Here is a 25,948-nt window from a genome sequence, read left to right on the forward strand (position 1 = left end):
TCTGAAGTCACAGGTATGGATGGCTTTTTGAAAGCAGACCCCAGGTAGAGGTGCTCAAAATGCTCTGGCCTGTCTCTTTGTGAACAACTCCAGAGTTGTTTAGTATCCCAAGCCAGGATGGCATCTCTAAGTAAGGGTCTTTCCATCACATCTGCTGAAAAGTTAACAGACAATCCATTTATAAAAATTATTAAAAATAATAATAGTAACATAAAAACTTGATGAAGATGTTTTGAAATAGGTACTCCCATTCTCTGCTGGCAAAATATATAAATCAGTAAAATTAATTTGGTAATACAGACCAAGGATCTTAAAATATTTCTACTTCTCAGCTAGAAATAATCCCTCTGGAAATGTAGCCTAAGGAAATAATCCAAAGTATTTGTAAAAGCTTTGTACACAAGGATGTTTATTACTGCATTATTTAAAATGGCAACCAAAAAACCCCACTGGAAACAGCATTAAATATGTATAACAACACCTTTAATAACAGAAGAAAGTGTTTGGCTTACATGTGATATTAATGAAAACTGAATGCAAAACTGTATAAACATTCAGTGTGATTATAGTTACATATATATATGAATATATATATATATATATATATATATATATATATATATATATATATATATATATATATTTCTTAGTGAAAGAAATGCTCCAAAATGTTATCAGTGGTTACCTTTGGGTATTGGGATTAGATGGCAGCCTGAGTTATAGGCTGAACAGTCGACAGTGGTGAATCAGGCTCAGTAGAATTGAAAGATGAGTGGGATTTTAGACTGATTTTGCCTTGTAAAGCAGGGACTTCAGGTTAAACTGGCAGATTGAACATGCGTGCTTATCTTCACCAATACCACTAAAATGATTATAGATGGTTAAAACCCATATGGACAGGGAAGCAGAATTGGCTCAACTGATAGATCATCCACCTACCACATGGGAGGTCCAGGGTTCAAACCCAGGGCCTCCTGGCCCATGTGGTGAGCTGACCCACGCACAGTGCTGCTGCGCACAAGGAGTGCCGTGCCACGCAGAGGTGTCCCCCGCCTAGGGGAACCCCACGTGCAAAGAGTGCACCCCATAAGGAGAGCTGCCCCACACGAAAAAAGTGCAGCCTGCCCAGGAATGGCGCCACACACACGGAGAGCTGATGCAGCAAGATGATGCAACATAAAAGAGACACAGATTCCCAGTGTCGCTGACAAGAATGCAAGGGGACACAGAAGAACACACAACGAATGGACACAGAGAACAGACAACTGGAGAGGGGAGGGGAGAGAAATAAATTTAAAAAAATTTTTTTTTAATTAAAAAAACACATATGGACAAAGAGAACAGGAAAGGAGATCACAGCAACAAAATTTAGAAATCTGGAAAATAGAAAAAGAAAGCAAGTGCCTGCCAAGGGAGAAGCTAAGAAGCAAGCAGAGCACATATCAGAACCCTGGAAAGTGTCTGGAATGGGAGGCAGCAGGTACACAACAAAGTGGGGTACCGGTGGACTAGAAACAGAAAAATGACTTAAAATCTTTATAAAAAGCAGGGACACCCTCATAGCTCCTTTCTCCTCCAACCCTACCTGGAGGCCAGCCAGTCCTCTTTTCACCTCAGGAGAAACTGAAGGTTTGCTTTTGGAGCATTTACTCAGAGAGACCTGAGCTATGAGATACCAAGCACAGTCAGATGTGAGGAACAAACTGAAATCGGGCAGATTACCTGAAACTGACACCCTCTCAGCCTCCTTCCCCACACGGCTTCCAAAATCCTGGTAGTTTTTACACTCTAGACAGGAAATCAGAGTACCCAAGAAGCAAAACTATAAAACTCCTAGAAGAAAACATAGGGAAGCATCTTGAAACTTTTGTTAGGCAATGGTCTTGAGGCACCCTAGATAGGGAATCAATACACAAATCTGGAACGTGGCAGAAAAGCCACTGCCACTGAACACGTGTCCTTCGGTGCTCCAAAGATGACTGCGGGAAGACCTTTGGGAGAACTCTCATTCAGAACAAGATTTCCTCTGGAAGCCAGAAGCAGTCCTGGATATTCACCAGGGGGCCTTACATTGGGCCATCCCAGGGGATTTATGCCTAGGGTAATCAAAACAGCAAACAACTGCAACTCCACCCTGTCATTAGCAAAGAGGCAGAGTAATGAATGGATTAAAAGGCAAGGAGAAGATCAAACCAGCCCCTGTTCTTGCCTTCTGCCCCCTGCTCTGGCCTTCTTCCCCCCTGCCTAGAATACCAGGCAAGTAAAACCTTGGCATTTGTAATCTGAAATGGAGAATTATAGTATTGTAGTCTGTAACTGGCCCTCTTTATCACTTTTCAGCCCCTTCCTCTCTACCTGGGACCCATAATCTGTTATTTTCTCCCATTTCTCTTCCCTCCCTACCTGAATAAATAACTGACCTAACTAAACTGGCTTGCTCTTGAAATTCACTTCTTGTCACTTAGCCAAGAATCTAAAGAAAATCCAACAAGAATTTCTTAGACTTTGCACCAAAAGTATGAGCAGCAAAAGAAAAAATTGATAATGGGACCTCATCACAAAAACTTTTGTGCATCAAAGGATGTTATCAAGAAAACAAAAAAGACAACTTAGAGAATGGGAGAAAATATTTGTAAACCATATATCCAATAAGACTTTAATATCCAGAATAGCTAAAGAAACACAAAACTCAACAACAAAAAGACAAATAACCCCAATTTTTAAATGGACGAAAGACATGAATAGACGTTTCTCCAGAGAAGATATATTAACTACCAAAAAGCACATGAAAGGGTGCTCAACATCACTGGCCATCAGGAAAATGCAAATCAAAACCACAATGAGAGATCGTTCCACATCCACTAAAATGGCTACTATTTTAAAAATAGAAAATTGATAAGTGATGGAAAGAATGTGGAGAAATAGGAACACTCATTCATTATTTTTCTAAATTTTTTTAAAATTTTTATTTATTTCTCTCCCCTTCTCCACCCCCCACCCCCCACCCCCACCCCAGTTGTCTGTTCTCTGTGTCTGTTTGCTGCGTCTTCTTCTTTGTCCACTTCTGTTGTTGTCAGCGGCACGGGGATCTGTGTTTCTTTTTGTTGCGTCATCTTGCTGCGTCAGCTCTCTGTGTGTGCGGCGCCATTTCTGGGCAGGCTGAACTTTGTTTCGTGCTGGGCAGCTCTCCTTAAGGGGAGCACTCCTTGTGCATGGGGCTCCCCTACGCGGGGGACACCCCTGCGTGGCACAGCACTCCTTGCGCACATCAGCACTGCGCATGAGCCAGCTCCACACGGGTCAAGGCGGCCTGGGGCTTGAACCGCAGACCTCCCATGTGGTAGACGGACGCCCTAACCACTGGGCCAAGTCTGCTTCCCTCATTCATTATTGATGGGAACGTAAAATGATGCAGTCACTATGTAGTCAGTTTGATACTTCCTCAGAAATTTCAGTAAAGAATTACCATTTGACCTGGCAATCCCACCTCTAGGTAATACCCAATAACTGAAAGCAAGGACTTGGAAGAGATATGTGCATACCAATATTCATAGTAGCATTATTCACAATTGCCAAAATATTGGAACAACCCAAGTGTTCTTCAACCAAAGAATGGATAAATAAAATGTGGTATATACATACAATGGGATATTATTCAGCCAGAAAAAGAAATGAAGTTTTGATACATGGGACAACATAGATTAATCTTGAGGACATCAGGTTGTGTGAAATAAGCCAGATATAAAAGGACAAATATTGTGTGGTCCCACTGACATGAAATAACTAGAATAAGCAAATTCATTGAGTCAGTCACTAGAATACAGGTTACCAGGGGATAGGGAACGGTGTTTTGATATTTAAATGTTTGAGAATTTCTATTTAGGGGGAATTTCTCTTTGGGAAGTCTATTTTCTGCATGATTTTTCTGTAAATCTACAACTTCTCTAATAAAATATATATGAATATATACATTTTAAAAATCAAGAAATGGCAGTATAAGCCCAATATTTAAAAATAAGGAGAAAAATGCCAAAAGAAATAGCTAGGCCATCCTAGGGAACTCTGCCATATTCTCTGATTGAATAGCAAGTTTCCCTCAAGTACAGAGTCAATGGCTTGTAAAGGAGGATGGTCCATGGATGGGTCCTTGATATTGATGACTGAGCTTATGAACGTTTACTCCTGAAATTAAAGTTTAAGGTAGTAACACAGAGTGCCTAAGCACTACCTCCTGAGAGCCTCCTTACTGCTCAAATAAGGCCTCTCCCTAAGCTGAACTCCGCATATAAATGCAATAACTTCCCCCCAAGTATGGGATATGACTACCAGGGATGAGCCTTCCTGGCACCAAGGGATTACTACCAAGCATAAACTAGCAATGCAACTGGAAAAAGATCTTGACCAAAAGGGGGAAAAGGTAAAGACAAATGAGTTTATATGGCTAAGCGACTTCAAAGTGAGTTGGGAGGTTATGCTTAAAAGATAGCATGCCATTAAAAGAAAGGCATGGTCTTCATAGTCAGAAGGAGCTGTGTTAGGGTCCAACCATGCCACTTACCATATGGGTGGCTCTATGCAAGTTATTTAACCTCACTGAATCCCAGGCACTGTCGACTTTAAAATGGACCTCAGCACACCCTCCCAACATGATTGCTAAGAGAATATAATGAAGATTCTCTCCTGAATGCCTTCAACAGTGACTAGCCGCACAGGTGAGCTCTTACCTTCCTATGGCCCCTGTGACTTCTTTCCCACCCCCATGTTGGCCTGCACGTCTTCAAGGAAACCTCCTGAACCCACGACCTCTGAGGTCTGAGGCATTTGTGCATCCCCCAGAAGGGTTCCCAGGGAAGCCCTCCACCTCCCCTCCCACCAGTTCAAGAGGAGGCACCACACAGGTCTGCATCAAACAGAAAGCCAGCTTTATTAGCCCACCACCAGCAGAGGGAATGGGGAGACAGCTGGGAACTGTGCTGGGAGAACAGGGTCCTGACCCAGGCCTTGGGGAGGTGAGGCCAGCAGGTGGGCAGGAGGCTGTGGCAGGAGCAGCTCAGTTCTGGGAGTGCTGGCTCTGGCTGAAGCTGGACGAGCTCTGCTCCTTGAGGATGGGCCGGGTCTGGCGGCCAGAGGAGGAGGATGACGAGGAGAAGACAACTGTGGGAGGGAGGAGAGGGCGTGAGACGGACCCTGGGTGCTAAGCCAGCCCCAGCACAGGGAGAGGGGAGGGCCAGGGGCTCTGGAGAGAGGGGCCTGGCCCCCACTCCACAGACAGAGGCGCTCCAGTGCCCAATAACCTCAGGAGCCTTACCATCGCGGGTAGTATAGGACTGGCCAGATGCATGCTGGGAGGAGGACAGGCTGTGGGGGAGGAAGGAAAGGCAGAGCAGTTACAGGTGTGTATGCTGGGAGCAGGGGGTCTGAAGGGTCCCGGACAGGACTAGGGCAGGGGCACTCACTGGGCATCCTCGCCCTCCAGCAGGCGGCGGTAGGTGGCGATCTCCTGCTCCAGCCGCGTCTTCACGTCCAGCAGGATCTGGTACTCTTGGCTCTGCTGCTCCATCTCGCAGCGCAGCTGTGCCAGCTCCTCCTCCACTCTGCTGATCATCTCCTGGATCTGGGCCAGCTGCATGCAGTAGCGGCCTTTGGTCTCCTCCAGGCTGTTCTCCAGGGAGGCTTTCTGCAAGTGGGAGAGAGAGAGAGTCAACAGACGTGGTCACTCCTGTCCCTCCAGGTCTCTGGGCATGCTTCCTGAGAGGTGCAGGCGTGGATTTTGACCCCAGCTGAATGGATGGGCCTGACACCCTAGAGCAACGTTATTCCACCACTTTGCCCCTTTGATTCCTCATCTGAAAAATGGGTACAAGGATCTCTCCTGTCCACTCTGAGCAAGACGGTGAGGCAAAAAGGGAGAGGTGGAACTGTATGGTGACAGTGTAGAGGGGATGGTGGCCATTACTGTGATCGGGGGCTGGGCCGCGTCCTCCGTACCATGCTGAGCTGGGACTGCAGCTCAATCTCCAGGTCCTGGAGCACCCTCCGGAGCTCAGACACCTGGCTGCGGCTAGTCTGCACCAGTTCGCTGCTGGAGGCCACTTCTTTGTTCAGCTCCTCAGTCTGAGATAGGAAAGAAGACCAGAAAGTGTGAGGCGCTCCGGAGAACCCCCAGCTGGGAAGTCCTGCAGGAGGGCCGAGGAGGCCAGCCCACCTTGCTCAGGAACCAGGCCTCGGCGTCCCTGCGGTTCTTCTCTGCCAGCTGCTCATACTGGTCGCGCATCCTGTTCAGCACAGAGCTCAGGTCCATGCCAGGAGCTGCGTCCATCTCCACGCTGACGTCCCCGCCAGACTGACCCCGCAGGGCAAGCATATCCTAGGAAGGGGTGGCGAGATGCAGTCAGCTCAGCAGAGCCCTCTCCTGGCCCCACAAGGACCTGGTGACCGCACCAAACCATTCTCCCACCCCAACACCAGCAGAGGCCCACCTGCTCATGGTTCTTCTTCATGTAGGTCAGCTCCTCCTGCAGGCTCTCGATCTGCATCTCCAGGTCGCTTCTGGCCAGGGTCAGCTCGTCCAGCACCCTGCGCAGGCCGTTGATGTCGGCCTCCACACCCTGGCGCAGGGTCAGCTCATGCTCATACCTGGAGGACAGAGGGCCAAGCATCAGGCTCCATTCCACAGCTCCTCTCCCTCCCACAGTCCGCCACGCTGGCTGCTCACTTGGTCCTGAAGTCATCAGCCGCCAGCCTAGCATTGTCGATCTGCAGAACGGGCTGAGCGTTCTCGATGGTGGCCCTGATGATCTGGGTGGAGAGGGGAGGGGAGGAGGCCTGGTCAGCCAAGGGCCTCAGGGAGGGGGAAAGGAACTCCCAAACTGGGGGTGGCCTGGCTGGAAGATCAGGCCCCACATCACCCTCATATTCCTCCTCCCCTGAGCCCAAGGCTCAGGGAGGCTAAAGGTGCTCCGCAAAGGGCCCTCGCAGGGAATGGGGTGGCAGGATGCCAGCCCCAAATCATGCATAGATCCTGAAGACACCCTCCACCACCCACTCTCTAGGTGACCTTTGACCACGCCCCCAAGGTGGCCTTCAGTTTCCCTGTTTGCAACTTAGAGATGCTGGAAAGAGGCTTTCTAAGGGCCCCTGTGGCCTGGCCTCTCTCGAGGTCCGTCCTCCACAGCTCCCCTCCCGGCCCAGCCACCTTGTTCCGCAGGTCCTCGATGGTGTTGAAGTAGGGGGTGTAGTCTCTGGTCTCAGCAGGCCGCTGCTTCTGGTACCAGTCGCGGATCTTCACCTCCAGGTCGGTGTTGGCCTCCTCCAGGGCGCGCACCTTGTCCAGGTAGGAGGCCAGGCGGTCGTTGAGGTTCTGCATGGTGATCTTCTCGCTGCCCCCCACGAGCCCGTCGCCCCCGCCATAGCCTCCACCCAGGCCGGCACCCAGCCCACCGCCAAAGCCACCACCGAAGCCACCACCGAAGCCACCACCAAGGCCACCACCGTATCCCCCGCCGAAGCCGCCACCCAGGGCCCCTCCGAAGCTGCTGCTGCTGCTGAAGCCGCCGCCATAGCCGCCCCCCATCCCGCAGGCTCCCCCGGAGGAGAAGCGGGAGGAGGAGACCGACAGGCCCCCATAGGCGCTGGGGGCCCGGTAGGACCCTCCAGTCCGGTAGGAGGAGATGCGGCTGGAGCCGCCACCCATGCCACAGGCGCCCTTCATGGAGCTGGAGGAGGTGAACTGGCGGCTGCAGGTGGTCATGGTGCTGAGCAGAAAGGAGAGTGAGCGAGTAGTGAGCTGGCGGAGGAGAGGAGGGCTCTCGAGGAGGCTGGGAGAGGATGAGTGTGGCTGCCTGAGTCCAGGGACCTTTATATGCCACCTGGCGAGGCGGGGCCCTCCTTCTGCTGACACCGGGTTCCCCGCCAGGTTTCGCCACTGCGGGCGCCGTGCTACTCCCCACTCTGGATCATTCAGCCCCGGGTCTGCTCGCTTCGCTGTGCGCTGGCTCAGAGTTCCCACCCATCCTCTGGGCGCGTGGGGCCCGAAAAAAAAAAAACACAAACGCCCAGGTGTGACTCAGGCTGGGCAGCAGGGATCCAAGCCCAAGTCCTGGAGCCCGAGGGGCCAGCGGAGCCCCAGCTCAGGCGGCTTGGGATGAATGAATGAATGAATGGAAGGAAGGCAGGAAGGAAGGACAGAAAATGGACAAACAGAAGGAGGGTGAATGATGGGTGGATGGTGGGGAGCAATTGGATAGATGAGGTGAGGAAGGAGGGACTGAGAGATGAATGGAAGGTGGGTGGGTGTGAGGACGCCGGTGGTGGGCAGGATGGATGGAGCACAGAGAAAGGGCATTCAGCCGAGCCTGGGGGCAGAGCGGCCAAACATCCTGGAGGAACTCTTAACTAAGCTGAACTGAAAGATGAGCCGTCGCTAAGCAAGCACAGGACCTGAGAAAGGACACCCATGTGCTCAGGGAAGCAACGGAGCAGAGAGGGAGAGCGTGAAACACTGGCCTGCTGGAAACTGCGAGCAGATAAGCAAGGCTGGAGCTCACAGTCCAAGGCTGGGTCCGCCTGATGAAACCGAGAGCAGAGGCCGGGCCGAGGCGCCCGGGCTCTGTCCTGATAGCAGTGGGCACCACTGAAGGAGTTTAAGCAGGCGAGTGATGCTGTCAGGTGAGGGCTTTCCAGAGACTTCTCTGGTGTCCATGCGCAGCCTCCTCGGGGAGACAGGGAAAAACGGTAAGGAGGGTGTAGCTTCGCCTTTCCCAGCCCTCTCACTGCTTCTCTGATCCGTGGCCCCATTCTAGGCTCACCACAGAGCCTGAGAGGGCCACACAGGGTCTTGCCACGGTAGGTGCTCAGCGTGGCCACTGGCTGTGAGTATTCTGCTCTGTTTTCTCTGTTTTGTGAGCTGAGGAGAGCCCAGAGCTGAGGCACCACCAGGTGGGGCGGACAGCACACGGAAAACTTCCTGGAAAAGATGAGTTTTGAGTCAGGGATTGAAAGAAGGGAGAGCGCTGGATGGGTGGAGGGGAGAAGACATTCCCAGCCCGGGGCGTGGCTGTGGGAACCCTGGCACCCAGTGGTGAGTCGAGCACAGTCAGCACCCGGGAAAAGGCTGTGTCAGGGGTCCTGCAGAGCAGGGCTGACAGTACAGAGGGAAAGGACAGAGGGGGAAGGGTTCCCGGGCAGAGAGAAAGGAAGGGGTCTTTTCTCCAGCCAGCGGCTCAGGAGCAGGTCACTCCCCGCCCCGGACTGAGAAGGGGAGCGATGGATGGAGAGGGCCTCTGCTGCCGGTCAGGACGGGGCGCCAGCCTGGCCTCCACCACGGACCAGCCACGGGGGCTGGAGCGTGTCAGGGAAGCCCCCAAGCCTCAGTTTCCTGTGCCAGGGGCAGAACCGTTCCCACCTCGCAGGATTAGCTGAGAGGAGTAGATGATTCAGTGAGGTCATTCACACGGGGAATGTTTGGTAAAATGTTCCCTTCAGTTAAAGCCCTAGTGCTGGGCCAGTGGGGGCCAGTGGGGGCCAGTGGGGGCTGGGGAGCAGAAATGTGCTGCTCTCCAGGGCTGGAGCACTGCAGTGGTGGAGGAGGAAGCGAGCAGGAGAACGGGGGGAGAGGAGGCAGGGAGGCCTCAGAGAACTGCTGAGGCCACGGCGGAGGGGATGAGCTAGTGCGGCTGTGAGGGCCTGGCAGGGTGGAGTCTGCGGGAACAGGGCAGGCCTGGAAACACAGCTGAGGAAGAGCCAGGGGGGGTGGTCTGAGTGCAGGGGAGAGGGCTGGCTGCTTCTCATGGGCTCACGCTCCGAGGCTGGAGGCCCAGCCCTGGCTCCTCCTGCCTGGGAGGGCAGGATATGAGGAGGCAGCAGCTCAGGGCTCCAGTGGGGTCTTGAGGCCCAGGCAGGCCCCACAGTCAGTCAGCATCCCCCAGGGCCTGTTTCTCCTCCCAGGCCTGGCTGGTGGTGCCCTGGAGGCGAGATCTGCCAGGGAGGGAGGAAGGAAGGAAAAAAAAGGCATTTCTGTTTCATTCAATTCCAGAAATGAGTATGGGCAGCTAAGGATAAAAGACGCATGTAGTAAGACTAAAAACAGTCAAGAGTAATGGAAACATTCTAAAATTGACTGAGGTGATGACAGCACAACTCTGTGATGAAAATGAGAGCCGCTGAGTGTACACTTTAAATGGACTGTACAAAACACGGGGCTGCGTAACACAGGGAACCCAGTGGTGGAAGATGGACTGTGGCTAACAGGACAGATATGAGAACGTTCTCTCATGAATGATAACAAATTAAGGAACCTGAGTTTTTGAGTTTTAACTCCCTAAGCTAGTGGTAGGCTGGGGGGTGGGCGGGAATGGATGGGAGTGAGGAGGTGTGAGTGTGTGTTTTATACATATTCATATATATAGTTTTGTTATAAATTGTTCTAGAATAAAGGATGTGTAGCACTCAATTTACAAATAGTACAATGTACTGTTTATTGCAAAGCCCATAGAGTCCACTGATTATCACAAGATGTTTTCACTGATTTTTGCCAAACTTGTATTTTGTAAACTCTTGCAACCTACAGTTGCAACTGACAAAAATGAACAGTCCTGGTGAAGCGGACTTGGCCCAGTGGTTAGGGCGTCCGTCTACCACATGGGAGGTCCACGGTTCAAACCCCAGGCGCCTTGACCCATGTGGAGCTGGCCCATGTACGGTGCTGATGCGCGCAAGGAGTGCTGTGCCACGCAGGGGTGTCCCGGTGTGGGGGAGCCCCATGCACATGGAGTGCATCCCATGGGGAGGGCCGCCCAGCGCGGAATAGGGTGCAGCCTGCCCAGGAGTGGCGCCGTGCACGCGGAGAGCTGATGCAGCAAGATGACACGGTGAAGGGAGGCACAGATTCCCGTGCCGCTGACAGCAACAGAAGCGGGCAAAAAGGAGCATGCACCGAATGGACACAGAGAACTGACAACTCGGGGGGAGGGGTGAGAAATAAATAGATGGATGAATCTTTAAAAAAAAAAAAAAATGAACAGTCCTGACATGAATACTGGTTGATATTTCTGTGTACTTAAAAGAGTAAGATGAGAGTGAAACAACAAAGACCTATGTCTTAATTTCATTCGTCAATGATGTGACACCTTTGCTCAACTTTTTTTTGTTAGTCACAATGCAATGGCCTAGATACACTTTTAAGGTTAATCTCCATTACTGACATTTTCCATCACTTTATAAAGCCTAGACAATCAACAATACAGTATCTCAAGCTCTGAGTTTTAGCATTTGCCGATTTCTGCAGTATAAATGAGCCCACCCAGGCTGATTTCAAGCTACCAATGTGAAGTCACTTCACACTGAGCTGGAAAGAGATGTGCACTGGCACACCATCACATGGTAGATAACCACTATCTACTATATGGACACAATGGTTATGAAGAACTCCAAAAGTACAGATAATAACAGCATATAGTAAAATAATCAGGAGGTAATGAATTTGAGTAGTTGCTACTTTGTTTTCAATATAATTTATTTAATTGTGAGTTTATATAATTTAATTATTAACAGTGGCTGTATTTAACAACCAGCTTGCCAAACTCCTGGAATTTTAACAACAGGCTCTCAAGAGCCACTATGAGCCTTGAAATTTTGACCATAAACAATAGGTAGGAAGAACAAATGAACAGCTGTTACAGCAAAGCCAGGAGTTCTGAACCATAGAAACTCACAACCGGCACTCCAGAAAGGTGGATGAACAAATTTATTACGCGTGGACCCAGAGGAGAGTCAATCTCCAAATTCTGAGCCCTGTTTTTCAGTTTTCATGGGTTTATATAGGATTTCAGGTGGAATCAGCAGAACTTTTGTTCATTGGCTAACACAATGCTAGGCGAAATTTTGCAAGCAGGGGTGTTACTGAGGCAGAATGCAGCAAGGTGGCGGGCTGATTTACAGAAGCAGGGGGACATCACTCGTTTGATATCTTCCTGCCGGGCTGTGCTTTCACAGGCTGATTTACAGGAGCAGGGGCAGGAGTCATTCACCTGATCTCTTTCTACAAGGTCATGCTTTCACAGGCTGATTTACTGAAGCGGGGGCAGGAGTGACTTGTTAGGTATTTTGTAAGGTTGCACTTTTATTTCTCAATACAGCAAGGCAGTGGTGAAGGTCATGGTTGTGGCATTGATGGTGGCGGTGGTGGTGTGGTGGTGGGAGGGAAAGGCAGGTGTGTAAAACAAAGCCCCGGGGACTTGTCTCTGGGTGAGACAGGAGACCATTTTGAGCAGCTCTCGCTTAGTGGTAAAACACACCCCCTCACAGACTGGTTCCAAGAAGCTGAATGACTGGAGGGCTTCTTGCAAGCCAGGCCTGAACTCTTCTTCTCTTCCTCAGAGCGACCCTAGGAGGCCGGGATAACGATCATCTCCTGTTCACACATTAAGCAGCCGAGCCTCACGGAGAGAAAGTGGAGACGCTGGTTCAAACCCACGCAGGTCTGGTCCCAGCTTATTGTTCTTCTCACAGGGCCAGCTTAGCAGCTTATTGTTCTTAGCAGGGCCAGCTAAGTTACAATCCTTGCCATTTGGGCAGATGGGCAAGCATGAGCCACTCCTTGGGCCTTGGTAAGCTCCAGAGCCCGAGGCAAGGCCAGGTCACCCCGGGCACAGCTGCCCTCCCCATGAGGGCCATCCCGGGGAGAAGGAGCACCAGAGGCCCCATGCCTTGCTGAGATGCCATGAGTCGTACCTCCCATCAGGCCCTGGATGAATCCTGACTGACGGCTGTGCATTTCCACCGCCCACCTGCCCCGTGCCAAGCGCAACAGCTGGCCCAGAGCAGCTTCTAAGTGCGTGCGGGGATTCCCTGGCTCCTGCGGGAACGTGCCTTCTCTGCGAACCTGACCAGCCCAAACGAGCCGGGTTCTGCTCCCCTGGGAGATCCGCACGCGGGCAGCACAGGGTCCCTGTTCCTGTTGTGACACCCACTTACCAGTCGCCCATCCTTGGTAAGTCGCTCAACCTCCTTGAGCCTCTTTACTCACCCGTCAGATGGGCTGGGTCAGGTGCGGGGAGGAAGTGGGCAGTCTTGGCAGAGAGCAGGCAGGAGGAGGCGTTTGCTTCAGCTCAGCCTCAGAAAGCTGCCTCTCCATCCCTGCTGTAAGAATCAAGTGACGCAGTGACGCAGTGACGCATCAGGCAGCATGACGCAGCAAAAAGACACAGATTCCTGGTGCCACTGACAAGAATATAAGTGGACACAGAAGAACACATAGCGAATGGACACAGAGAGCAGACAATTGGGAGGGGAAGGGGAGAGAAATAAATTAAAAATAAATCTTTAAAAAAAAAAAAGAGGGAAGCAGGAGGGAGGGAGCAAGCATCCACTCGGAGCCTACAGTGCGCTTTGCCGTCCTCTACTCCTTTCACCCTCACATGAACCCCAGGTGGTCGGCACTAACATCCTAAGTGCATGGACAAGGAAACTGACTCTCAGAAAGGTGAGGGCTCTGCCCAAAGTCACGCTACAAGTTTAACCCCAGATTGCCTGCACCTTCCTTCCACTAACTCTACACTACCTTCTGCAAGGCGCTGTGATCTTATTTGGACTTTGTTTTCCTTTTGGTTATCACTTTTAAGTTGTGCAGTCATTTTATTATCTAAACACAAAATGAATTGAAAATCATAAAGTTGACAGGCCAGAATATGATGAGTGCGTGCAACCCGTTTTTAGTTCAGAAGTTGATGTGGTATTCAACAAATTGAGGAACCAATTCTTTGGTGTTTAGTTTTTATTGAATTGCTTCATTCATATATGTCCATACCTCACTTGACATAGATGTGTAAAAAGGCTTGCACTCTTTTTTTCCTATCCTATTTTCCTTAGCTCCCCTCTTCTCCCTTTTCCCCATTCTTCACCCTCTGCCCCTTTAGCTGCCTACCCCATCCCCAAGATAACCCATGCTAATAGCCTCATATGTACCTTTCATATTCTGGGTGCTCATATACTCATATATGATTATATGTAATAAATATATATTCTACATAAACACACACGTGCATTTACATAGACGGGGGATTTGTTATTGTTTCTTTCACCCAAGTGAAATAAACAATTTCTATCTGTCTTCTTTGCATCATGCATTTCTCTCTCCACAAAACCCTCCTTGCCACCTGCCATAGCTCCAATTTGTTGACTGTGACGGCTGCTGCATGCTCCATTATTTACTCAAACTTTCCATTACTGATGGACAGTCACTTTGCTCTTCATTTTCTGTGGCTACAAATAATGCAGCAATAATTATCCTTGCATATGTGACTTTTTATTCTTTCAAACATTAAACAAAATCCCTTAAATAATTTGAAAATCACTTTTGCTGTGTACTCGAGTGTTCAGAGGTCAGAAGGGAGCATGGAAGAATGAACCATAATCCATGCAGTGCAGCAGTACTCCAGAGTGTAGTCACCAAATGCAATGAATATGCCACAATGATGGAGGAGGTTGTTGATGTGGAAGGGGTGGGGGGACGGGGGGTGGGGTATGTGGGAACCTCGTGTATTGTTTTAATGCAACACTTTTTGTGATCTATGTATCCTTTAAAAAAAAAAGACAGTTTAATAAAAAAAAATTCTTGGGATAGAACGATGGAGAATTCTTTCTTTTTTATATTCCCTTTTATGTTGCCAAACAAAACATGTAGTACATAAAAACTGAAAAGAATGAAACCCGTCTGTTTTCTATGGAACAGTCCTAAAAACTGTAGGAAAAAGAGGCCCTTGAGACCCAGAAAAATGCCAGCAGGAGGCAAAGTCAGAAATGGACTCTCCTTCTGAGGAGCTGCCACCTTGGCTTTAACATGCCTTCGTCTGCTCGAGGTCCTTCAGGGGCCTTGAACTGTTGGGAAGGGAAGGGGGAAGTGGACACAGCACTTTGAAGAAAGGGCCAGTGGAGCAACCCACTTGCTCCTAGACTGGGCTCCATCCCTCCAGGGCTCAAGAAAGATGTTTGCTTTCCCTTCCAGGGCAACTCATCAATACCTATCCATGGAGGCTGCCTTGTGCCAAGGCACCAGGTGCAGGGGAGCCAGGCAAGCTGCCCTCAAGGATCTTGCTTCTAAGAAGGTTCCATGGAGACCCGAGCGAGCAGAGACTTCTAAATGGAACGTCCATGGCTTGACTGCCTCAGATCTTTACTGAGTGTCGTTGAAGAACTGACTGCCATCTAAGGCTCGAAGGTGATGGATGTAGGATGACGGAATACCTGAAAGTAACTTGCTTCTCTCCCTGTTGCTAGGATACAAAGAAAAGAATTGTATGTAAATCAGAAGGTAATGCAATGCAACCCTCTCTTTGGGCCAAATTCTGCTTTTGGTGGTCAAGAATATCCTGTTGAAGCAATGAAGTACGAAAAACAGCTTCAACCAGTTGGCGGGACCTGCGCAGAAGCAGCCCCTTGCTGTTCTCACTTCAACTTGCTTAATTACATAGTAAAATTCCCACCCAGGGGTGGAGTTATTCGCCCCTTTCTTGATCATGCAATGTATGTGCAAGCGTGATTTCCTGAACATACTAATCATACATTTATATAACCAGCTATGTGTGTTCATCCATCTGGATGAACACTAATGCATAATCAAAGCAAATGCTAAGTAGTAACTTGGGTATTTAAACAAGAGTGGAACTGCCGCATGGAGAGTGGGGTCTGAGTCACTTTAGACTGGCCTTGGCTCCTTACCTCTGCAGATATAATAAATGTGAGTTTGCCTAACTCTCGTGTTGAAGATTTCTTCATGCCATCTCTGGTTATCCATAAAGGCCCTGCTTTGAGGCCTAACAAAGGGACAAGCGAAACAAAAAGCTTCATTTGTGTTTATGTTTCAGGGAACCTCAGCTCTTCAACAACAAACTATAGCAGTGGGAAGACAAGCCTAGGAAACTGTTGAGCTTAGACATTAGGAGGGACACTGAGCTTTTTATAGCTCTCAATAACAATGGGCCCAAAGAAGGCAAAACTTTACGAGCTAACCACTAATTCATTTACATCAGCTGATGCACTTTATGGGCTATCATTAATTCTCACCCCGGCCATTGTTTTAGGACTTTATATTTGTCTAAATTCACACTTTGACACTCACACAAGCGTAAGGAATCTGAGGGTGTATTCAAACTACACAAGTGGCAAGAGTATTTGAGAGCCTGCAACATAGATTGTGAGGATCTTAGGAAGTGGGAAAGGTCAGCCAAAAACAAAATGTACCTGATGCCAGACTTAAATCTTAGCTTGAGAAAAACACCCAGCAAGGCATTTCCAGTGGAAAAGCTGGTTCCGTTCATGAAGGAAAAACTCACAATTCTGATTTAATACTGCCCTTCATTAAAAAGAGTTCATGGCGGTGGACTTGGCCCAATGGTTAGGGCGTTCGTCTACCACATGGGAGGTCCGCAGTTCAAACCCCCCAGGCCTCTTTGACCCGTGTGGAGCTGGCCCATGCGCCGTGCTGATGGGCACAAGGAGTGCCCTGCCACGCAGGGGTGTCCCCCGCGTAGGGGAGCCCCACGCTCAAAGAATGTGCCCCATAAGGACAGCCGCCCAGCACGAAAGAAAATGCAGCCTGCCCAGGAATGGTGCCGCACACACGGAGAGCTGACACAACAAGATGACGCAACAAAGAGAAACACAGATTCCCGTGCCGCTGACAACAACACAAGCAGACAAAGAAGACACAGCAAATAGGCACAGAGAACAGAAACCGGGATGGGGGGAAGAGAAATAAATAAATTAAATAAATCTTTAAAAAAAGGGGGGCTCATGTTTTGTTTCTGCAGGATACAGTAATAAACTGGAGAAATGTGGGTCAGCTCCCAAAGAGTTTTATTAATATGCTATGAGACCCTAAGAAAGTTGGGTTTTTTTCCTTAGTTATTTTAGGCCTCAGGTTCCTCATTTGTAATAAGGAGCTCTTTCTCTTGGAGCTCCCCAAGAGTCCCCTGAGTGGCGGCATGCGCTCTGAAGTCACAGGTATGGATGGCTTTTTGAAAGCAGTCCCCAGGTAGAGGTGCTCGAAGTGCTCTGGGCTGTCTCTTTGTGAACAACTCCAGAGTTGTTTAGTACCCCAAGCCAGGATGGCATCTCTAAGTAAGGGTCTTTCCACCACATCTGCTGAAAAATTAACAGACAATCCATTTATGAAAGTTATTAAAAATAATAATAATAACATAAAAACTTGGTGAGGATGTTTTGAAACAGGTATTCCCATTCCATGCTAGCAAAATATGTAAATTGGTAAAATTAATTTGGTAACATAGACCAAGGACCTTAAAATATTTGTAACTTCTCAGCTAGTAATTATACCTCTGGGAATCTAGCCTAAGGAAATAATCCAAAGTACTTGTAAAAGCTTTATACAAAAAGATGTTCATTGTTGCATTATTTCAAATGGCAATCTAGACATCCCACTGGAAACAGCATTAAATATGTATAACAACACCTTTAATAACTCAAAAAGTGTTTGATTTGTTTATATTAATGAAAACTGTACGCAACACTGTGTAAACATTCAGTGTGTTTATAGTTACATACATAAATGATTCTATATATATATATATTTTTTTTTTTTTTTCTCCTTACTGAAAGAAATGCTCCAAAATGTTATCAGCGGTTATCTTTGGGTATTGGGATTTGGGTTCAGCCTGAGTCATATGCTGAACAGCCAACAATGGTTATCCATTATAGAGTGATGAATCAGGCTCAGTAGTCTTGAAAGATGAGTGGGATTTTGCCATGTAAAGCAGGGACTTCAGGTTAAAAAGACAGGTTGAACACGTGTGCTTATCTTCACCAACACCACTAAAATCACTATAGATGGTTAAAACCCACATGGAAAAGAGAACAGGAAAGGAGATTGCAGCAACAAAATTTAGGAATCTGGAAAAAGACAAAAAGAAAGCAAGCGCCTGCCAAGGGAGAAGCTAAGAAGCAGGCAGAATACATATCAGAATCCTGGAAAGTGTCTGGAATGGGAGGCAGCAGGTACACAACAAAGTGGGGTGCCGGTGGACTAGAAACAGAAAAATGACTTAAAGTCTTTGTAAAAAGCAGGGAGACCGTCATAGCTCCTTTCTCCTCCAACCCTGCCAGGAGACCAACCTATCCTCTTCATATCAGGAGAAACTGAAGGTTGGCTTTTGAAGCATTTACCCAGAGAGACCTGAGCTACGAGACACCAAGCACAGTCAGATGTGGGGAACAAACTGAAATCAGGCAGATTACCTGAAACTGAGACTCTCCCAGTCCCCTTCTCCACACGGCTTCCAAAATCCTGGTAGTTTTTATGCTCCAGACAGGAAATTAGAGTCGTCCATTCTAACGAAAACCCTACCCAAGAAGCAAAACTATAAAACTCCTAGAAGAAAACATAGGGAAGCATCTTGAAACTTTTGTTAGGCAATGGTCTTGAGGCACCCTAGATAGGGAATCAATACACAAATCTGGAACGTGGCAGAAAAGCCGCCGCCACTGAACATGTGTCTTTCAGTGCTCCAAAGATGGCTGCGGGAAGACCTTTGGGAGAACTCTCATTCAGAACAAGATTTCCTCTGGAAGCCAGAAGCAGTCCAGGATATTCACCAGGGGGACTTACATTGGGCCCTCCCAGGGGATTTATGCCTAGGGTAATCAAAACAGCAGCTGAAACTCCACCTTGTCATTAGCAAAGAGGCAGAGTAATGAATGGATTAAAAGGCAAGCAGGAAATCAAACCAGCCCCTGTTCTTGCCTTCTGCCCCTTGCTCTGGCCTTCTTCCCCCCTGCCTAGAATACCAAGCAAGTAAAACCTGGGCATTTGTAATCTGTCATGGAGTACTGTAGTCTGTAACAGGCCCACTTTGTCACTTTTCAGTCCCTTCCTCTACCTGGGACCCATAATCTGTTATTTTCTCCCATTTCTCTTCCCTCCCTACCTTCATAAATAACTCACCTAACTAACCTGGCTTGCTCTTGAAATTCATTTCTTGTAGCTTAGACAAGAACTTAGAGAAAATCCAACAACAGTTTCTTAGACTTTGCACCAAAAGCATGAGCAGCAAAAGAAAAAACAGATAATGGGAACTCATCAAAATGAAAAACTTTTGTGCATCAAAGGAATTTATTATGAAAGTGAAAAAGACAACCTACAGAATGAGAAAAAATATTTGGAAATCATATATCAGATAAAGCTTTAATATCCAGAATATCTAAAGAAACCAACAACTCAACAATAAAAAGACTAATAACCCAAATTTTATATGGACACAAGACTTTTCTCTAGAGAAGATGTACAAATGGCCAAAAAGCCCATGAAAGGATGCCCAACATCATTAGCCATCAGGGAAATGCAAATCAAAACCACAATGAGTTAACATTCCAGAACTGCTAACATGGCTACTATTTTAAAAATGGAAAATAATAAGTGATGGAAAGGATGTGGCAAAATAGGAACACTCATTCATTATTGATGGGAATGTAAAATGGCAGAGACACTGTGGAAGACAGTTTGGCAGTTCCTCAGAAAGGTCAGTAAAGAATTACCACATGGCCCAGCAATCCCACTTCCAGGCAATACCCAAGGACTTGGAACAGATATTTGCACACCAATACTCATAGTAGCATTATTCACAATTGCCGAAAGATAGAAGCAACCCAAGTGTTCATTAATAAATAAATAAATAAAATGTGGTATTTACACAGGATGGGATATTATTCAGCTATAAAAAGAAATGAAGTTCTGATACACGGGACAACATAGATGAATCTTGAGGACATCATGTTGAGTGAAATAAGCCAGATATAAAAGGACAAATATCGTGTGATCTCACTGATATGATATAATTAGAATAAGAAATTCATTGAGTCAGTAACTAGAATACAGGTTACCAGGAGGTAAGGAATGGGGACTTAACATGAAAATAGTGCTGAATCTCTACGTGGGGTGATGAAAAAGTTTTGGTAATGGATGGTGGTGATAGCGTTGAAGTTTATACTGGAATGTGGTTAAAAGGGGGAATGTTTAGCTTGTATATAGGTTATTAGAATAATATTTAAAAACAAAACAGGACTGTACAGGGAACCATAATGTCAACCATGGACTTTGGCAATAGTACAATTATATTATTCTTCATCAATTATAACAAATATACCGCACTAATGCAAGATGTTGATAATGGCGAAGAGTACAAGGTACAGGTATATGGGAACTCTATTTTCTGCATGATTTTTCTGTAAACCTACAACTTCTCTAATAAAATATGTATAAATATATAAATTTTAAAAATCAAGAAATGGCAGCGTAAGCCTGATACTTAGAAATAAGGAGGAAAATGCTAAAAGAAACAGCTAAGATGGGGGAGTGGGAATGGAGGAACAAGACCCAGCCTGCGGGTGACTCTTTCATTAAAAAGTCTTACTGTGGCGGCGGACTTGGCCCAGTGGTTAGGGCGTCCGTCTACCACATGGGAGGTCTGCGGTTCAAACCCCGGGCCTCCTTGACCCGTGTGGAGCTGGCCCATGCGCAGCGCTGATGCGCGCAAGGAGTGCCCTGCTACGCAGGGGTGTCTCCCACGTAGGGGAGCCCCACGTGCAAGGAGTGCGCCCCATAAGAGAGCTGCCCAGCGCGAAAGAAAGTGCAGCCTGCCCAGGAATGGTGCCGCACACACGGAGAGCTGACACAACAAGATGACACAACAAAAAGAAACACAGATTCCCGTGCCGCTGACAACAACAGAAGTGGACAAAGACGATGCAGCAAATAGACACAGAGAACAGACAACTGGGGTGGGGTAGGGTGGGGTGCGGTGGGGTGCGGTGGGGGGAGAGGGAAGAGAAATAAATAAATTTTTAAAAATAAAAAAAAAAGTCTTATTGTGCTTTATATGTATCTGTGTGTATAACTTGATTTTTATATAATTTTTTTTTAAGTATGGAAGACATCTAGGAAGAAGGAAGAGCAAATGAGAGGTGTGGAATCCTGCAATTAGTCAGGCGTGGCTGACTCATGGGGTTCCGGGCAGGGAGGGGTGGGAAGGTGCCAAAGCTGAGCCGGCGCTGAAGGGCAGAGCACTGCAGGGGAAAGGGAACTGTCATGCTTGTTGAGCATGGGAGTCCCAAGCACATTCTTTTTATTTTTCTTTTCACTTTTGAAAAACCGTTTCTTTTTAAAAGACTCAATTTGCAAAAATGTTTCAAGAACAGCATAGAGTTTTTTCCCTTGTGCCATTCGAAAGTAAATTGCTGACCTGATGCCTCAACACCCGTGAATACTTTCTTGTGTATTTCCTAAAAACAAAGACCATTTCCAACATGACACTATGAAGAGGATGAGGAAATGTCCCTGGTCGCCGGCTAATCCTCAGGCCCTATACAAGTATCAACAACATTTCCAAGACTGTCCTTTGTAGGAAGTGTTCCGAATCACAGGCTGCATTTAGTCATCGAGTCTCCTTCGTCCATTTCTCTGTCTTTCCTTGACTTCCAAGATCTTAACACTTTTGAAGATTTACATGCCAGTTTGTTTGTTTTCCTTTTTTTTAGAGAAAATCCTTCAATCTGAATTTGTCAGATTTAAGTAGGTTTTTTTTTTTTAGAAAAGTTGTAGGTTTACCAGGAGATTGTGTAGAAAAAAATCAGAGTTCCCATTTACCCACTCCAATCACATTCTAGTTCTAGAAAGGTCCCTAGGCAGAAATTGGGAGGGAGGAGATGGACAGCAAGGTGCCTCAGTTAGTACGTTGTGCCCAGGCATAGGGAGGGAGAAAGAAGTTCTGAATGTCACCCCAGGGATGGAAAGGAGAGCATGAGTGGCAGACATCTCCTAGGGGACTTGGCAGGACTCAGTTGTCTGGTGAGAATAAGGAAGAAGAAGGACTTGATGGGGGTGATGGGGAGGAAAAGTTTGAGAGAAGAAAGGGCTCAGTTCTGATCATGGACCATCTTCAAGGCAGACAGCGTTCCCTTCTACCATCCAACACAAAAACACGTGTGCAAGTGTAGGGGGGCAAGGGGTAGAGTTAAGGATACAAGCTCTGAGGACTTTGGTTTAAAATACCTAAAAAGATAGAAGGCCATTAAAAGAAAGGCATTGTCTTCATAGGCAAAAGGAGCTGGGTTGGAACTCCAACCACGCTATTTACGATGTGGGTGGCTTTGTGCAAGTTATTTAACTTCCCTGAATCCCAGGCATTGTCTTGACTTTAAAATGGACCACAACGTGCCCTCCCAACAGGATTGCTAGGAGAATATAATGAAGACCCTCTCCTGAATGCCTTCAACAGTGACTAGCCCACAGGTGAGCTCTTACCTTCCTATGGCCCCTGTGACTTCTCTCCCACCCCCATGATGGCCTACACGTCTTCAAGGAAACCTCCTGAACCCACAACCTCTGAGGTCTGTGGCCTTTGTGCATCCCCCAGAAGGGTTCCAGGGAAGCCCTCCACCTCCCCTCCCACCAGTTCAAGAGGAGACACCACACAGGTCTGCATCAACCAGAAAGTCAGCTTTATTAGCCCACCACCAGCAGAGGGAATGGGGAGACAGCTGGGAACTGTGCTGGGAGAACAGGGTCCTGACCCAGGCCTTGGGGAGGTGAGGCCAGCAGGTGGGCAGGAGGCTGTGGCAGGAGCAGCTCAGTTCTGGGAGTGCTGGCTCTGGCTGAAGCTGGACGAGCTCTGCTCCTTGAGGATGGGCCGGGTCTGGCGGCCAGAGGAGGAGGATGACGAGGAGAAGACAACTGTGGGAGGGAGGAGAGGGCGTGAGACAGACCCTGGGTGCTAAGCCAGCCCCAGCACAGGGAGAGGGGAGGGCCAGGGGCTCTGGAGAGAGGGGCCTGGCCCCCACTCCACAGGCAGAGGCGCTCCAGTGCCCAGTAACCTCAGGAGCCTTACCATCGCGGGTAGTATAGGACTGGCCAGATGCATGCTGGGAGGAGGACAGGCTGTGGGGGAGGAAGGAAAGGCAGAGCAGTTACAGGTGTGTATGCTGGGAGCAGAGGGCCTGAAGGGTCCCGGACAGGACTAGGGCAGGGGCACTCACTGGGCATCCTCGCCCTCCAGCAGGCGGCGGTAGGTGGCGATCTCCTGCTCCAGCCGCGTCTTCACGTCCAGCAGGATCTGGTACTCTTGGCTCTGCTGCTCCATCTCGCAGCGCAGCTGTGCCAGCTCCTCCTCCACTCTGCTGATCATCTCCTGGATCTGGGCCAGCTGCATGCAGTAGCGGCCTTTGGTCTCCTCCAGGCTGTTCTCCAGGGAGGCTTTCTGCAAGTGGGAGAGAGAGAGAGTCAACAGACGTGGTCACTCCTGTCCCTCCAGGTCTCTGGGCATGCTTCCTGAGAGGTGCAGGCGTGGATTTTGACCCCAGCTGAATGGATGGGCCTGACACCCTAGAGCAACGTTATTCCACCACTTTGCCCCTTTGATTCCTCATCTGAAAAATGGGTACAAGGATCTCTCCTGTCCACTCTGAGCAAGACGGTGAGGCAAAAAGGGAGAGGTGGAACTGTATGGTGACAGTGTAGAGGGGATGGTGGCCATTACTGTGATCGGGGGCTGGGCCGCGTCCTCCGTACCATGCTGAGCTGGGACTGCAGCTCAATCTCCAGGTCCTGGAGCACCCTCCGGAGCTCAGACACCTGGCTGCGGCCAGTCTGCACCAGTTCGCTGCTGGAGGCCACTTCTTTGTTCAGCTCCTCAGTCTGAGATAGGAAAGAAGACCAGAAAGTGTGAGGCGCTCCGGAGAACCCCCAGCTGGGAAGTCCTGCAGGAGGGCCGAGGAGGCCAGCCCACCTTGCTCAGGAACCAGGCCTCGGCGTCCCTGCGGTTCTTCTCTGCCAGCTGCTCATACTGGTCGCGCATCCTGTTCAGCACAGAGCTCAGGTCCATGCCGGGAGCTGCGTCCATCTCCACGCTGACGTCCCCGCCAGACTGACCCCGCAGGGCAAGCATATCCTAGGAAGGGGTGGCGAGATGCAGTCAGCTCAGCAGAGCCCTCTCCTGGCCCCACAAGGACCTGGTGACCGCACCAAACCATTCTCCCACCCCCAACACCAGCAGAGGCCCACCTGCTCATGGTTCTTCTTCATGTAGGTCAGCTCCTCCTGCAGGCTCTCGATCTGCATCTCCAGGTCGCTTCTGGCCAGGGTCAGCTCGTCCAGCACCCTGCGCAGGCCGTTGATGTCGGCCTCCACACCCTGGCGCAGGGTCAGCTCATGCTCATACCTGGAGGACAGAGGGCCAAGCATCAGGCTCCGTTCCACAGCTCCTCTCCCTGCCTCAGCCCGCCACGCTGGCTGCTCACTTGGTCCTGAAGTCATCAGCCGCCAGCCTAGCATTGTCGATCTGCAGAACGGGCTGAGCGTTCTCGATGGTGGCCCTGATGATCTGGGTGGAGAGGGGAGGGGAGGAGGCCTGGTCAGCCAAGGGCCTCAGGGAGGGGGAAAGGAGCTCCCAAACTGGGGCTGGGCTGGCTGGAAGATCAGGCCCCACATCACCCTCATATTCCTCCTCCCCTGAGCCCAAGGCTCAGGGAGGCTAAAGGTGCTCCGCAAAGGGCCCTCGCAGGGAATGGGGTGGCAGGATGCCAGCCCCAAATCATGCATAGATCTTGAAGACACCCTCCACCACCCACTCTCTAGGTGACCTTTGACCACGCCCCCAAGGTGGCCTTCAGTTTCCCTGTTTGCAACTTAGAGATGCTGGAAAGAGGCTTTCTAAGGGCCCCTGTGGCCTGGCCTCTCTCGAGGTCCGTCCTCCACAGCTCCCCTCCCGGCCCAGCCACCTTGTTCCGCAGGTCCTCGATGGTGTTGAAGTAGGGGGTGTAGTCTCTGGTCTCAGCAGGCCGCTGCTTCTGGTACCAGTCGCGGATCTTCACCTCCAGGTCGGTGTTGGCCTCCTCCAGGGCGCGCACCTTGTCCAGGTAGGAGGCCAGGCGGTCGTTGAGGTTCTGCATGGTGATCTTCTCGCTGCCCCCCACGAGCCCGTCGCCCCCGCCATAGCCTCCACCCAGGCCAGCACCCAGCCCACCGCCAAAGCCACCACCGAAGCCGCCACCGAAGCCACCACCAAGGCCAGCACCGTATCCCCCGCCGAAGCCGCCACCCAGGGCCCCGCCGAAGCTGCTGCTGCTGCTGCTGAAGCTGCCGCCATAGCCGCCCCCCATCCCGCAGGCTCCCCCGGAGGAGAAGCGGGAGGAGGAGACCGACAGGCCCCCGTAGGCGCTGGGGGCCCGGTAGGACCCTCCAGTCCGGTAGGAGGAGATGCGGCTGGAGCCGCCACCCATGCCACAGGCGCCCTTCATGGAGCTGGAGGAGGTGAACTGGCGGCTGCAGGTGGTCATGGTGCCGAGCAGAAAGGAGAGTGAGCGAGTAGTGAGCTGGTGGAGGAGAGGAGGGCTCTCGAGGAGGCTGGGAGAGGATGAGTGTGGCTGCCTGAGTCCAGGGACCTTTATATGCCACCTGGCGAGGCGGGGCCCTCCTTCTGCTGACACCGGGTTCCCCGCCAGGTTTCGCCACTGCGGGCGCCGTGCTACTCCCCACTCTGGATCATTCAGCCCCGGGTCTGCTCGCTTCGCTGTGCGCTGGCTCAGAGTTCCCACCCATGCTCTGGGCGCGTGGGGCCCAGAGAAAGCACACCCAGGTGTGACTCAGTCTGGGCGGCAGGGATCCAAGCCCCAGTGCCTGGAGCCTGAGGGGCCAACGGGACCCGGCACAAGTGGCTTGGGGGCAGCCGCGTCCCCGGGTAGTGAGCCAGCCCATTGGAAAGACTCCCTGTCCCAGAGTGATCGCCTGGGCTGAAAGCGGCCTCAGGGACGCCATCCCAGGGCTGTCACGGGATGTGGCCGAGGAGCAGCGTTTCTAGGGCCCCTCTCTGGGTAGGAGGCAAGAGGCTGGAGGCTAGGTTTGCAACCAAGCTCTGCTTTGTATGCTGTGTGACCTAAGGCCCCTCGA

At 49.8% G+C, this 25,948-nt stretch overlaps 2 protein-coding genes across 2 annotated transcripts; both read right to left on the bottom strand.

Moving 5' to 3' along the window:
- Window positions 1-4,901: 4,901 nt before the first annotated feature.
- On the bottom strand, window positions 4,902-12,434 carry LOC131274870 (keratin, type I cytoskeletal 16-like). Its single transcript, XM_058283245.2, has 8 exons — window positions 7,196-12,434; window positions 6,716-6,798; window positions 6,480-6,636; window positions 6,206-6,367; window positions 5,989-6,114; window positions 5,457-5,677; window positions 5,309-5,358; window positions 4,902-5,154 (listed from the first exon to the last, which is right to left on the bottom strand). The coding sequence occupies exons 1-8, from the start codon at window positions 7,748-7,750 to the stop codon at window positions 5,051-5,053; spliced, it is 1,458 nt and encodes a 485-aa protein (XP_058139228.1). The 5' UTR covers window positions 7,751-12,434; the 3' UTR covers window positions 4,902-5,050.
- Window positions 12,435-22,496: 10,062 nt separating this feature from the next.
- LOC101436807 (keratin, type I cytoskeletal 16) lies at window positions 22,497-25,527 on the bottom strand. The gene is made up of 8 exons (XM_023592628.3): window positions 24,781-25,527; window positions 24,301-24,383; window positions 24,065-24,221; window positions 23,790-23,951; window positions 23,573-23,698; window positions 23,041-23,261; window positions 22,893-22,942; window positions 22,497-22,738 (listed from the first exon to the last, which is right to left on the bottom strand). Exons 1-8 carry the CDS (start codon window positions 25,336-25,338, stop codon window positions 22,635-22,637), a joined length of 1,461 nt encoding a protein of 486 aa, XP_023448396.2. The 5' UTR covers window positions 25,339-25,527; the 3' UTR covers window positions 22,497-22,634.
- Between the last annotated feature and the right edge of the window lie 421 nt (window positions 25,528-25,948).

This window comes from Dasypus novemcinctus, chromosome 21 (genome assembly GCF_030445035.2).
Source record: "Dasypus novemcinctus isolate mDasNov1 chromosome 21, mDasNov1.1.hap2, whole genome shotgun sequence".
NCBI lineage: Eukaryota > Metazoa > Chordata > Mammalia > Cingulata > Dasypodidae > Dasypus > Dasypus novemcinctus.

What these genes read in the sequence shown, in the direction of transcription:
- LOC101436807 (XM_023592628.3), bottom strand. Translation starts at nt 25,338, where the DNA reads ATGACCACCTGCAGCCGCCAGTTCACCTCCTCCAGCTCCATGAAGGGC. An exon ending in TCGAGGACCTGCGGAACAAG is followed by an intron (nt 24,384 to 24,780) that starts GTGGCTGGGCCG and finishes CTCTCCACCCAG; the next exon opens with ATCATCAGGGCCACCATCGA. An exon ending in TGAAGAAGAACCATGAGCAG is followed by an intron (nt 23,952 to 24,064) that starts GTGGGCCTCTGC and finishes ACCCCTTCCTAG; the next exon opens with GATATGCTTGCCCTGCGGGG.
- LOC131274870 (XM_058283245.2), bottom strand. Translation starts at nt 7,750, where the DNA reads ATGACCACCTGCAGCCGCCAGTTCACCTCCTCCAGCTCCATGAAGGGC. An exon ending in TCGAGGACCTGCGGAACAAG is followed by an intron (nt 6,799 to 7,195) that starts GTGGCTGGGCCG and finishes CTCTCCACCCAG; the next exon opens with ATCATCAGGGCCACCATCGA. An exon ending in TGAAGAAGAACCATGAGCAG is followed by an intron (nt 6,368 to 6,479) that starts GTGGGCCTCTGC and finishes ACCCCTTCCTAG; the next exon opens with GATATGCTTGCCCTGCGGGG.